The sequence below is a fragment of the Danio aesculapii genome, chromosome 23 (assembly GCF_903798145.1).
Source record: "Danio aesculapii chromosome 23, fDanAes4.1, whole genome shotgun sequence".
Classification (NCBI taxonomy): domain Eukaryota; kingdom Metazoa; phylum Chordata; class Actinopteri; order Cypriniformes; family Danionidae; genus Danio; species Danio aesculapii.
In genome coordinates this window covers 42,602,072-42,615,687 of record NC_079457.1, presented here as the reverse complement: position 1 = coordinate 42,615,687, position 13,616 = coordinate 42,602,072, and the positions used below count along the sequence as shown (strand labels likewise).

Below are 13,616 nucleotides of genomic sequence, written 5' to 3'. Positions count from 1 at the left end.
TAACAAAACACAACTAAATACATAATTTGCAAGCTAGAGTAAACGAGGCAACAGTTTTAATCGCATGTACTTCCACTTGTGAAATGGAGGAAGAAACTGATCCATGATGCACTGATCCATGTTCTGACGGTCTTTACTGATCCTTCCTTTAACAAACGGCCGATGAAGTCTTCTTTGTAACCAGTGTTAGGAGTAATGCGTTACAAAAGTAATGTATTACAGTAATGTATTACATTTTCCAGTAACGCAGTAGTGTAAGGCATTACTTATACATTTTCAGTAATATTTTACTCGGTACATGTTCAGTAACGCGTGCGTTACAACAAACTTTTCGCCCGCAAGACATTACCAAATAAAAAATACCGCAAGTAAGTTCTATTTTCTGTTCGTGGTTAGTGAATATATGCGCGTGTTGTCATTAATCTCCCTCTGGCTATTGGAACTTTTTTTACTTTGAACGCGGAATGATTTCAGTCTCTGAGCTCGAGGTCCGAGGCTATTGGCTCAGCCCGGTTCACAGTAAGGTCAAGCCCTGACGTGCAGCGGAAGAGCGGCAAAATAGATGAGCACAAGACAGTACATTCACGAGATGGACGTATGTGCATATGGCGTTATTTCACTGACAACAGTCGTAAGCGCAGTTTTACAAGAGCGCATTTATGTAATTCTCTGTTCGTGGACAACTCGACCGCAATTTTTTTTTTCGCAGTCGCATGCACTCAAAACACGGCTGCTCACGTGCGAATGATCTGCTCTGGCTCCGTCAGATGATGCAGACTCACATTTTGTGCCTAGTGTTTCCTCTTCTTTTCGTGCTTTTGCTCTCCAGAGATTCTCCTGTTCAATTGGTTATCCCAAGAATGTTGATATGGTTTATATATTGCTACAGTATTTATTAGCAATACACGAAACACTAAAAGGTTATGATAAATTCTATAATAAATACTTGTGTTTTTGAGTGTTAGATATACTGCCTATGTTTTAGGCTAGTATTAGTTACAATTTGTTAATGAATGCTTCTTTTCTCTGTGTCTTAAGTGTTTGAAATTGGAAATATTTCATCATATAACAAACAACAAAAAAGGTTATATTGGATTAGATTAAAAATGTTATATGTAAGTTTATTTTAGTATTTTGGTTATTGTTAATAAATAGTGTACAAATATAAATTATATCAAAAAGCATGAAAGGAAAAGGGAACACAAGACACAAATTGTGAGTCTGCATATAATCTCACTGAGCGAGTAGTGTACTGTGAGCGCACAAGTAATTTTGTGCGTGAGCAGTGCATATTTTAAGGGAGCATGAGAAAATTTACACGCGAGCAGCGTGAAATCGGTGCACGAGCATTATATTGAGAAAGCTATGTTCATCATGCTCACTTTGTGCATGACAGTTTTGTGTTGTGAACCTGAATTTAAAGTGAATAGAATAATGGCAAGATTAAGAAAAAAATGCATCTCGTCATGGCATTACATATAGGCCTGTTGTGTCTAATATGAAAATAGCCAAGCTATTCACAGATATTGCCAGATAATCACTTTACCTTTACCATACTTTCAACAGACTTTGATCATTTGTGATTCTGGCTCTTATCCTTTCTTGTATTGTCTTGAGCCTTCACGTTGCCAAATATATACTATATTGTTAGTACCCTGGATAGGTCACCGTCATTCTGCTACATCATATCGCTTTCTACTGGATGTAAAATGCTCTGCAGTACATTTAGTCATTTTAGAATGTTAAGTTCTAATTCTGTAGTTATTTTGGTGAAAGTAACTAAAAAGTAATATAAGAGTAATGTAACATATTACAATTTTGAGACAGTAATATTGTAAGGTAAGGGATTACTTTTAAATCACAGTAATAAGTAATCTGTAATGTATTACAGTTTGGAAGTAACTTGCACAACACTGTTTGTAACCATGTAGTTTCCAGAAGCACTCGAACTGCTCAAGGCTGGGCTATAATTCTGAGCTTTCATCTTTGGGTAGACTGTCAATAATATCCATCTGCACAGCGAGACTTCATTCGACCGTTGTCTGTGTCTGTGTGTGTGTATGTGTGCTTTTTTTCTGTGTTAGTGGGTGGGGCTGCTGGTTTCAAATCTCCCGGGTTTGCACACGAAACTACTTGTGTTTTGTAGTCTCGTCATCACGAAACACCAAATGACTCGTTATCAAGACGACTCGTTTCAAGCACTTTGAGTCGAGTCTTTAATAGATGAATCAACAGTTTTAAACACAGTACACTTACAGATTTAAGCCTTAGCTGGACATTTTACTTCACTTAGAGCTGTGTTACACACTACATGGAAGGGCATTTTCAAAAACCCATAATATGGGCTCTTTAAGGCATGTATATTTTAAAGTAACTTTAAATTGCCTAAAAATGTTAAAATAATAGGGTTCCTTACTTTAATATTATTAACATGGAAAAATGCTCATTTTAGGAGAATTTCAGACGGCATTTAGAGGTTTTTGCATCTGAACTCTTCAAATACATACATACATGCATACAGTACATGCATACATACATGTGTGTGTTTGACCCTGGAGCACAAAAGCATTTTTGGCAATATGGCAATTTCAAAAAATCATTATAGTAGTAACTACAGATCATGGTCCAAAGGAGATTTTGTACATTCCCCACTGCAAATATCCCAAATTTTTGGTTATTAAGGTGCATTATTAATCACTTCAATGGGACAACCTTAAAGGTGTTTTTCTCAAACTCTAGGTTTTTATTAAACCTCAAATTCCCAAATAGCTGTATCTCAATTCAAGTGTCAAATCAATGTAAAGCTTATTTATTCAGCTTTCATATTTATTCAGCTTTGAGATGTAAAAATCTTTTTTTTTTTTATTGAAACGAGCTCCAGTTTTACATATATATTGGATTTGTATACATTGCATGTGTGCGTGTGTTTCAGAGTGTGAATCGGGCAAATTCGGGCCTGATTGTGTCCACAGATGTGACTGTGATGGAGACACTCCATGTGACCCTATTAGTGGCAGGTGTTTGTGTGCACCTGGAAAAATGGGCTCTCGCTGTGACACAGGTCAGTCTTCCTCCAGATGTCTTACAGTTGAGCTTTTCCTCAGTCACACAGTCAATCCTTTCTTTTTTCTGCGTGCTCATCAGCCTGTGGAGTGAACCGCTTTGGGCCCAACTGCTCACAGAGATGTGAATGTCTGAATGGAGGTCAGTGTGATCCGCGAAATGGCCGATGCACGTGTCTGAATGGCTGGATCGGGCCCAGCTGTCAACAAGGTACTTTCATTATTACTACATCACACTAGGGTTGCCAACTGTCCTGTATTGGCTGGGATGGCCCATATATTGGTCCTAATTGATTTGTCCTGTATTCAGTGTTGGGTAGATTTTTTTCTGATTACTCCTTAAAGTAACTTAATTACTTATTAGGTAATTTAGTTCTTGACTCAATACTAAAATCCATCTACATCTCAACGCATACAGAATAGAAATTAAACTCTTTTAATTCTTAAATTGAGTAAAACATTTTTTTTTCAGCTTTATTTAAAAAAATAAAACTTATTAAACACATCACATGTATTAAAACACAAAATGTTTCAAAGCAATGACACCATATTTCATACATTAATTTCCAGCTCAGTTATTTATTTCATTAGCATGTGCATTCACCTGACAAATCTAACATTGTTTATTTGAAAAGTCGAGTTATTCAAAATATCCAAATAACAAAAAACTGCATATAAATGACTCGCTTTCTCTCAATTTATACCACATATTGTCAGGAACAAATTTCTCACTTTTTTCTTCAAGCATGTGTAATTGTCGTCTTGATACAGTAAATATAACCTTCTTTAGTTGAAAAACAGAATTAGTCTGTAAATATATTTGTATAACAAATCAAACTATGAATTGATTCATACAGAACTGTAGGATTTATGTGCGATATTTAAGGCAAGTGTATTGTAGAGTAACTGTAAACTGCCTAAAAGGAAAAGCAAATACCTTGCTTTACTTTTTTCTGTGTAAAAGTTATTTCAAGAGTTTTCAAGAATTTCACTTACAGATATTGATTGATAATAATAGCAGGTTTGGCATGCTGTCCCAGGAGTGAACCCTGAGCTCAGAGATAATTGAGCCCAGGGCTCCCACCTGGTCAATGAGCATGTGAGGGGGTATGAGATCAGCTAGTTCTCGAGAGCTCCCCCCTGGTAAAGGAGGAAAGGTGGAGATGGGGTGGATGGGAGGATCCTTTAATAAATGAAGATGAGGGAGTAATGCTATTCAGGTTATTTATAGTGAGTTTGGAATGATCTGATTGGCTTACTAATGATTACAGATGAGAGACCAGCCGCGATCAATCATATGTGCTCCTCTCGAAATTAGTTTGTGAAACTTCACTAATTGAAGTAACTAGTAAAGCTACGGTCACACCGGGCTTTGTGTGTGCGAAATTCTGTCGTGCGGCGCTGCGAAAAGGGGCGGGATTAAACAAGATGATTAGACATTTAAAAAAGCGAGCGATCGCTCCATGTTTTAAATTTCTGTCCAGAGAGGTCCTGTTTTGTTCCTCGATTGGTCTCATGCAGTCAAGTGATGCGATTTCGCAGGTTAGAGTTCACCAAGCTTGAACTTTGCACTGCAGCAACCTGCAAAACTCGACGCATGACCCTGCGTTTCCGGTCTGACGCATTCGCGTGCGTATGAATGGAAGTCTATGGAAGGAAAAGTCAAGTGTGACCGCACCTTTACTCTGTAACTAATTTACTCTCAACACTGCCCATATGTTATTAATTACAGTTCATAGATTGAGTGTGTCCAGTTTTTTTAATTTAATTCTTCATGTTTTTCGCTTGTATTTTTTAAGTTTGAAACAGTCAGCAAAAAAAAAAAAAAAAAAGATCAGGATATTTCATCAGTAAAAACCTCTCTGTCTAAATTTTGAGTAAACATCTATAATTATTGTTCTATTGTATGTGGGCTTCATTCAGAATAATCCCGCATATGTTGATTTTATTTTATGTGTAAATTATTTACCTCAAAAACCGCCTGTGACAGAGAGACACTCACTCTTCCTGATGTATGAATCACTGGAATCTAAAAGAGAATCCTAAATATGGAACCCACTGCCACTGAAAAGATAAGATTTCATATGTTTTTTTGGTTTGTTTTTATCTGTGTATAATGCACATTAAAACAATAGCGCAGGTACTACAGTAATCAAGGAAAACTGCTGTTTTATGAGCGCTTTTTGTTTGGATCATGATTACAGTGCAGTGATTACCTCTAATTTGAAATCACTGCATAGTTCAGATAAACAAATATACTTGTTCCATGCTCATATTTATTTACTATATTCTTTTTTTATTATTATTTTTATATTTAAAAAAGAAAGAAAGAAGAAAATCATTGGAGTGTCATTTTGCTTTCAGTGGGTGGATGAATTTGAAAATGGGTAAATTTGACAAAGTTGGCAACCCTAATCCACACTTTCATACTGTGCAAGGCTTCCAACCTTGACATCCATTTGACAGACACACACTGATGCCCTTTTGACCACCAAATTGCAGACACAAAAAGTATCATAATATAAGAAAAGTTGTATGCATCTGAAAGTTTTATACACTGAAATTTAATATAAAATTTATACACTGGATTTTGTATCCCTACAACGCATGTAAACTACTACTTAATTGTTTACTACTATTGCCAACCAAGATTGGAAAATAGAAAATCTTTTTTTAAGTGATTTTTGACATCAAGGTAGTCAAATGACATCATCAAAGCGATTTAGATTTTTATTTATGAAGTATATATATATATATATATATATATATATATATATATATATATATATATATATATATATATATATATATATATATTCTATACATGTTTTCTGATGTCATTTTAAAATCAAGTTGCCCACTGGGATAACTCTCATGTTTGTTGATTACAGGGCTCCTGTCTTCTAGCAGAAGTAAAAGGAAGGACTCGTCAGTATAGCAGTGTTTTTTATCCAGTTCAGTAACACACAGACTGTAATCTGAACTGCCTTGAATTTGCAAGTGGATCTTTGGCTAACATTTTAGCCCTAATTTGTCAAGTTACTGCCTTGAACAAGGTTTTGTAGCAGTTGAGATGGATTAACTTCTATTAATGGATTAACTTTTTCATGGAAAATTGATCCAATTTGTCCAACATGAAGGAGACTTTTGATACGGAACACTTCCTGGATGAGGACATATGCAAGCTTTTTAAGAATTTTTTTTAACCGATTTTAGCAATAATTGTTTTATAAATATAATAATTGTAAATAAACAATGCCATTCCTACAACACTGTGATCCTAAACAAAATAGATTCTGCGCAGTTGTTGCAAGATAGTTCGACATACAACTTGTTTGCACTGAAAACAAAACAAAACTGTGGTTTAGATATCATTTTCATTCCAAAATTAATAGTAAATTTCATTAATCATTTCTGAAGAAATGGCATGTAACGCTGAAATAAAAATGTACACATTTTTGCAGTAAAATGCTGTCTCTACTGCTAAAAACAGTAGATCTTTATTTACTTTTGAGATGTGTTTTGTACAATATGTCAACTGCCTTGAAGCATTCATGATGAACTTTTTAAAAGTAATATTTTCATTAGGAATATACAGTAGGTGTGCATAAAATTCAGTGAACATGTTACTTTGGTGTAGAATATTTGTGTTGATATACATCTGCAGAAAAATACAGAGACCATTTAACAGTTCTCAGTCACTGCATTAACTGGATTCATTAGGCATTGTGTTTTGATTAAAATCTAAATATTTGTTTTATTCTTCCATATTTATAATAAAAATACTTCATGTATTCTCCTGAAAATTTAAACAAATGTTTTCATTTATTGTGATTGAAATTTTTTTGTATAAATCTTGGGAAAAAACAGAAAATTTCCATGTGCTCTTATACCCCCTCCACCCCAATTTACATTGTTATTATGTTAAATAATATTTTAACAAATTATGCAAAAAAAAAAAAAAAAAAACAACATAAAAGAAATAATATTTACATTTAGATTTCAAAGGTTTTTAATGTGTAAATGCTTCTGTACAATCTTATTTATTTATCTTTTTTAGAAAACTGTACTATAAACCTTATAATCACAATGATTCTTGTTATAATGAACCTCTTGTGTAATTCCAGGATCATTTTGTAACAGATTATTTTTGTACAGTACTACATCAATGCAATATGCATATGTATGATTTGCATTCTTGATGCAGATTATGAGCTCAAAGGAAATGTGTACCTCAATATTTCTGCAGGAAAGTCAGGCCAAAGACTTAAAGCGCTTCAATTCTTGTTTAAATATTTTTTCTTGTAATAGACCAACTTTTCACAATTAAACAATTTGTATGCAGTTCGTGATGCTCTCTGATGGTGTTAAATGGGATAATCATAAGTATATAATCACAAGAATATGAGTGTATGAGTTTTTTTTTTTTTTTTCATTTTCAACACAATTACATTTTAAATAACATGCAATTTTCATAACAAAATGTACTGGTAAATATTTAAAGTAAAAACTTTATTCATATTTTGGACATCTTTAAGCAATGAATAAATGTGTTCCTCATGGGTTTCATGCACAAACGCAAAGACTAAATTAAAGAATTTTAGAATAATTTATTTTCAGCTGTTTGAAGCTGTACACTGTTTTTTTCTTCTTCAAGCATAATGTCATAAGCAATGTAATAATTGACCGAAAAAAATGACAAAGGCAAATGTGATAAGGTCATTAAAACCAATATAGTATATTTATATTATCAGATTATATACATATTATCAAACAATCCCATTATGTATCTACAGAAATCATAACTTCATATTTTTAACAGTAATGGTCATATTACAGTTAGTTAATAAGAAATTCGAACAGTCTATTCTTTTCAAATCAGCGTCAAAACATTTTAGATGAAGGTCCTGTACAGTTTCTCCTATTGACATTATTGGACGTTTTTATATAAATACATGTTTAGCATGAACTCTTTCAACAACCTCTTCCCTTGCTGTGTTCAATAATAGACTGCTGTAATTCTCATTCAAAGACATTTAGCTTCCAAGTGACAACATTTGAACCAAACTTACCATAACATTTCACATTAAAAGATGCAGCCTTAAACAAACACACATAAGGACATTTACGATGGCCCTCAAGGCAACTGAAGTAATTCTTTCTACTTTTCCACTCTTTGGTTAAAGTGCTACTGTACTTCTGAAAGCCTTAGATGTGATTAAAATCTCTCTGCTTTTTATGTTTACAAGTTTATTTTTCTCTTGACTAAATGTTATATTCCAACTACAGATCAACACTGTCATACGAAACCAAGCATTACCCTACTGAAAAAAAAACAGCTTAAACCAGCCTAAGCTGGTTGGATGGTTTTAGCTGGTCGACCAGCCTGGTTGTAGAGGATTTAGCCATTTCCAGGAAAATGTCCAGGCTTGTTTAAGCTTGACATAGCTGGTTTTGGCTGGGCTCCCAGCTTGGCTAGGCTGGTCAAGCTGGTTTTAGCTGGTCATCTCCCAGCCTGACCAGCTAAGACCAGGCTGGAAACCAGCCTGAAAGTGGCCAAAGCCCCTCTAAAACCAGCCTGTTGACTAGCTAAAACCAGCCAACCAGCCTAGGCCTTGACCTTTTCCTCCAATAAAAAGTATGGATTTACCCAAAAATTAATGTTTTATCATCATTTAGTCACCCGTTACTTGTCAAACCTTTATAGGTTATTTTTAGTGTTAAAAAACAAATGACATTTTGAATAAACCTAACCATTGACTTCCATGGGCCTATTTGTTTTGTTTTCTTCTACTACAGAAGCCAATGGTTCGGCTACAGGTTTTCAGCTTTCGTCAAAAAGTATTTCAGCTTTTTCTGAAACCACTTCAAGTGTGAGTAAATATTGAGTACATTTTAATTTTTGGGTGAACTATTCCTTTAATTTACATACATGCAGCCAATTGTTTTGACTAAGCTACACAAATTAGTAAAATCCATACATATTGGAGTGAGGTTCAGAATTTAATCTGCTTGTATTGATTTTGGCATTCGGTCTGACGTTAATAACTATAATTATAACATACAAATGACTCTACAAAGCTTCTCTTGACCTTGAGCTCACCAGTTACCGCTGATGGTTTTAAAATGGCGTAGGTCCTAATGCATACACGAGTATGTTGGATTGATACTGAAGAAACATGCTACATAAATGGATGCCAGCTCAGATATTTAGCGCTGAATAAGGCATTTCATCTAATCTAATAATCCGTTGTCAGCACAGTAACACTGTCCTAGTCATTGGCTGATTAAAAATGTCAGATGTTTATACGATTTCCCAGTTTTATACACATCTGAAGTAATGAAAAATTCATGCAAAAATAACTTGCACTAGGAAGACAAGATAGACTACGCCGTTTTGCAAATATCATAGTAAATATCGTGTTAATCGTTTATTTTTAGGGGTATTTTTCTCGAAGTAGTGATGTATATTTTACAGCAGTCATGTGTGTGGAGTGGTGAATTTCTGGCCGGAAGAGGGCGCCATTTGATTAACAATAGAAAGGGGGTATTGAAGCACATTCAGCACACGAGAACGACGATTACTGTTACAAACTTAATATCAAAAACAACACCAAAATAATGCCTTTAAAAAGACGGTTTTCTGTCAACACTGACAACAGAAAACATCCAGTGAAGAAAATGATTGAGACAAATGACATTCATTAAAATAAATAGGAACCCAAGTTTCCATGTTCAAATAAATAAGAATAAGGCAATGCATCAAACGCTGAGCAACATGGCTATTAAATAACATCTTAAATAAAACGAGGTGGGCAAAAGGAGATGGTTAGTGTGTAAAACAGGACAAAGCACACAGAAATCTCTTTGGTTTTAGCCTGACGAAGCTTTGACAAATGAACATGTATATTTAGGACATTGTTTCTTAGAAAATATTTAAGTAAAAAGAAAAATGGGTTTACAAACAGTTTCAGATATTGCACATTTTGAGGCCTGTTTTGATGTATTTAAAGGTGTCATTCACCCAACAATGAATCTTTGCTGTTCATTTAGTTATTCAAGGTGCAGGGAAATTTTATTTTGTTTTCAGCAGAGCGATTTTAGCTGAAACTGTGGTCCTCTGTGATTCATCAAATGCAGGTCAACAGCTACCCAGGCATTTTGAGAGTCAAGAAAACATATACAGGCAAAACTAAGGTAATACCTTTAAACAGTAACTGATTATATGTAATATGATTTACATAATCAGATTTACAAAACCCTTAAAATGCAGTCATTTTAAAGTGTGCATTATTACAGTAGATTATAGTTACTTTTTATGAATTGCATGATTACATATTCTCAAAACTACAGTGAAACATGTCTAATTTACTGTTCATTTGTTTAACAATATATTACTAATTAATTGTCACATTTTCTATTATTGATTCTGGACAAAAATATTTCAAACCTAAATGAAAAAATAAATAAAAAATCAAACCCGGCCATGTATTGATATGGCTGTTTCATATTTAATAATATTGGCTGACATAAGAGATTCCAAAATGTTTTCTAAAGTTATTTGAAGTCAACCTGAGATTCAAACGTATATATTCAACAACAAATATTACTGTTCGCAGTCCTCTGATGTTGGATTATGGACAGCCTGACTAGCAGGTAAACAAACAAAACAAAATGTACTACAGATTGTTTATGTTTTTAAATAATTGACTATCCATTTGGATTAGACAGTCATAATTATTAATTTTTACAAAACAGATTGATAATTTGATGGCGTTTAAAATTAATCTCCTTTTAAATATGAAACACTTCACTCCCATTCACAAATGTGTCCAAAAGTTCACATTTAAAAAAAAAACAATCCTAGTAAAATAAAGTGTCCAATACTACATTTTACATATCATTTGTAATCAGCAATGAACTAGTTTATAAATCTACAGTCCCTGCAATTGCTCCAGATTATTAAGAACCACTCTGAAACTGTTTAACTAACATTTATAGATTAAAGGCAATTTTGTTGTAAAAATGCAGGGTTCCACACAATTCCTTCATGTTGTCTGAACACAAATCGATTAAGTTAACTTAATTGTTTTAACAAATTTATGTGGATTAAGCAGGTTTGGCATGCTGTCCCGGGAGAGAACCCTGAGCTCGGAGATATTTGAGCCCAGGGCTCCCGCCTGGTCGATAAGCATATTAGGAGATCCAAGATCAGGTAGGTCTCGAGAGCTCCCTCTTTAGAAAAGGGAGGAAAAGGAGGAGATGGGGTGGAAGGGGGGATTCTTCCAATTGGATTATAACTGATTACAGATGAGTGGCCAGACGTGCATAATCATATCACGTGCTCCTCTCAAAATTAGTTTATGGAACTTCACTTGTCCCCCCAAAAATCCCCTAAGAATTGTGTTTTAACTCATTTTAAATACGTAGTTTAAATTTAAGTGGATTGAACATAAAAAGTTAAGTTGTCCCCCCAAAAATCCCCTAAGAATTGTGTTTCAACTCATTTTAAATACGTAGTTCAAACAAGCAGCAAAAGTAATTATTTTTCAGTGTAAATAATGTTTAGTATTCTTTCACAAAGCAATCATTTTGCTTCATAAGACTTCTATGTTTCATCAGGATAAATGGCGGGTATTAATTTAGCTTCTCCTCTATTTTTCGACTCTTAAAGTGCTAGCTGTCGACTTGCATTTTATGAATCAACAAGAACCAGGGTTTCAGCTACTAATCTTCTCTAAAGCTCTACTGAAGAAAAACATCCACCAACATCTTGGATGTCCTAAAAGAGTAACTAAATCAACAGCAAAATGTTCATTATTCAACAAACTATACCTTTAATATTTCCCACAATCGCCCAACCCAAATCTAACGTCTATCTACTAACAGTATTACATACAATTTACAATGGCTTCCTCTTTCTATAACTAAAAAGCAGCCATAAACGATACAGCTTGCAATATAAATGCGATCTTGTAAACAAGCACTATATTGGCTATCGATTCAGAGATGTTTCCGTATAAAACTAGAGATAAATAACATCCAACAGCCTTGATTAGTTGAACTTTCTACATCCAGTAACTAAAGTGCTTCATCGCTTTCATTATTATTTCCCATTAAGCTTGCAAATATATTAGTCTTCCAGAACGCAGGAAAAAAAAGCATGTGCACTGGCCAGTGGATCTCATGCATTTCTAGTATTCCCTAATACTGCACTTAGTGTGTACTACAAGGGGAGGAAGGGTCGGAGGCAGCGAGTCAGTGCGATTGATGGTTTTTTTTTTGGTGGTGTTTTTGGAGCAGCATTCTGCATATTGAGCCGGTTCGAGCTGTATTTGTTCGTGAGCATGCTTTCCCTCTGCCCGTGCGCTGTAGGCTCTTCTCAGGCTCCAGGTAGTGTGAGGTTTGGCGTCTCCTGCAGGACCGGTGACGATGCTGGTCCCGCGTGCCAATGTTTAGTTCAGTCAAAGCTCAGAGAGAGAAGCAGGTTGACACAGTGCCATTGACTCTTCTATTAGGACCGATAGTCCTTTTTACTGTAGGGCTTGTTGCCTAGGATACTGTCCACTTCATGTATAATCGAGGACGATAATTTTGGAAGAACCTGAAAAAAAGTAGGATTGAAGTTTAGTATATTTGTCCAAATATGGCATAACTTTAAATGTGCATTGTGTAAGTTTGACACCCAGTGGTTAAACTAGGTATTGCATTCCTGGATCAAAACAAATGCAAGAGCAGGTTACCAGATTGAGGACCAGGAACGAGCCTGACTGTCGAGCCTAAAGGCTGATTTAAATATCAGCGAATATATTATGTTTTTTTTTTTTATGCTTTAGAAGAGTCAAAAACTTACATACAGCACATTAACTTTGATAGTTCGGCACTTTGTTTCTTTCCACATGAGCAGCTCATGATCCTGTGTTTTCAGTGTCTCAGTTTGGTTCACAGTAAATGTTGCTACATGTTAACTTCTGCTTTTAAATTTGAGCCACTTCACTCGTAATATGCATTTAGAAAAGCAAAATGCGGTAATAATATTCCCTAAAAAACAAAGGAGAAGCTTGAATGCCTCCCTGTGGTCTTCTGTCAGAATAAAAACTTAATTGATTAAATGAACACTCCACTTTTTTTGGAAATAGACTTATTGTACAGTACAACTCCACTAGAGTTAAATAGTTGAGTTTTACCATTTTAAAATTCATTCAGATGATCTCCGGGTCTGGAGAGAACACATTTAGCTTAGCTTAGCTTAGCTTAGGATAAATAATTGAATCGGGTTAGACCATTAGCATCTCACTCAAAAATGACTTCAGAATTTAGGTAATTTTCCTATTTAAAGCTTGATGCTTCTGTAGATACTAAGACCAATGGAAAATGGAAAGATGCTATTGTCTAGGTCAGAATTTCTAGGAACTAAGCTCCCATTCTAGTGTAATAATCAAGAAACCTAGATGCTGTACCCTGGCTTTAGCAGGTGCAATGTTACACAGCACCTGAAAATAGTCTGCAGCTAGGTAACTTCCAACATGACCACCTGCTTGCACAGGAAGCGTG

At 34.7% G+C, this 13,616-nt stretch overlaps 2 protein-coding genes across 8 annotated transcripts in view; one reads left to right on the top strand and one right to left on the bottom strand.

The window, feature by feature from the left end:
- The window catches only part of megf6a (multiple EGF-like-domains 6a), a 73,895-nt gene extending 67,364 nt beyond the window's left edge, over positions 1–6,531 (top strand). For both annotated transcript variants that reach the window (XM_056449187.1, XM_056449188.1), the window contains 3 exons: positions 2,933–3,061; positions 3,145–3,273; positions 5,954–6,531. In XM_056449187.1, coding sequence (XP_056305162.1) covers positions 2,933–3,061; positions 3,145–3,273; positions 5,954–6,000 — 305 coding nt within the window. In that variant the 3' untranslated portion in view covers positions 6,001–6,531. The remainder of the gene's footprint in view (positions 1–2,932; positions 3,062–3,144; positions 3,274–5,953) is intronic.
- A 1,022-nt stretch (positions 6,532–7,553) lies between these two features.
- The window catches only part of kcnab2b (potassium voltage-gated channel subfamily A regulatory beta subunit 2b), a 125,508-nt gene continuing 119,445 nt past the window's right edge, over positions 7,554–13,616 (bottom strand). For all 6 annotated transcript variants that reach the window (XM_056448823.1, XM_056448822.1, XM_056448824.1 and 3 more), the window contains one exon: positions 7,554–12,666. In XM_056448823.1, coding sequence (XP_056304798.1) covers positions 12,577–12,666 — 90 coding nt within the window. In that variant the 3' untranslated portion in view covers positions 7,554–12,576. The remainder of the gene's footprint in view (positions 12,667–13,616) is intronic.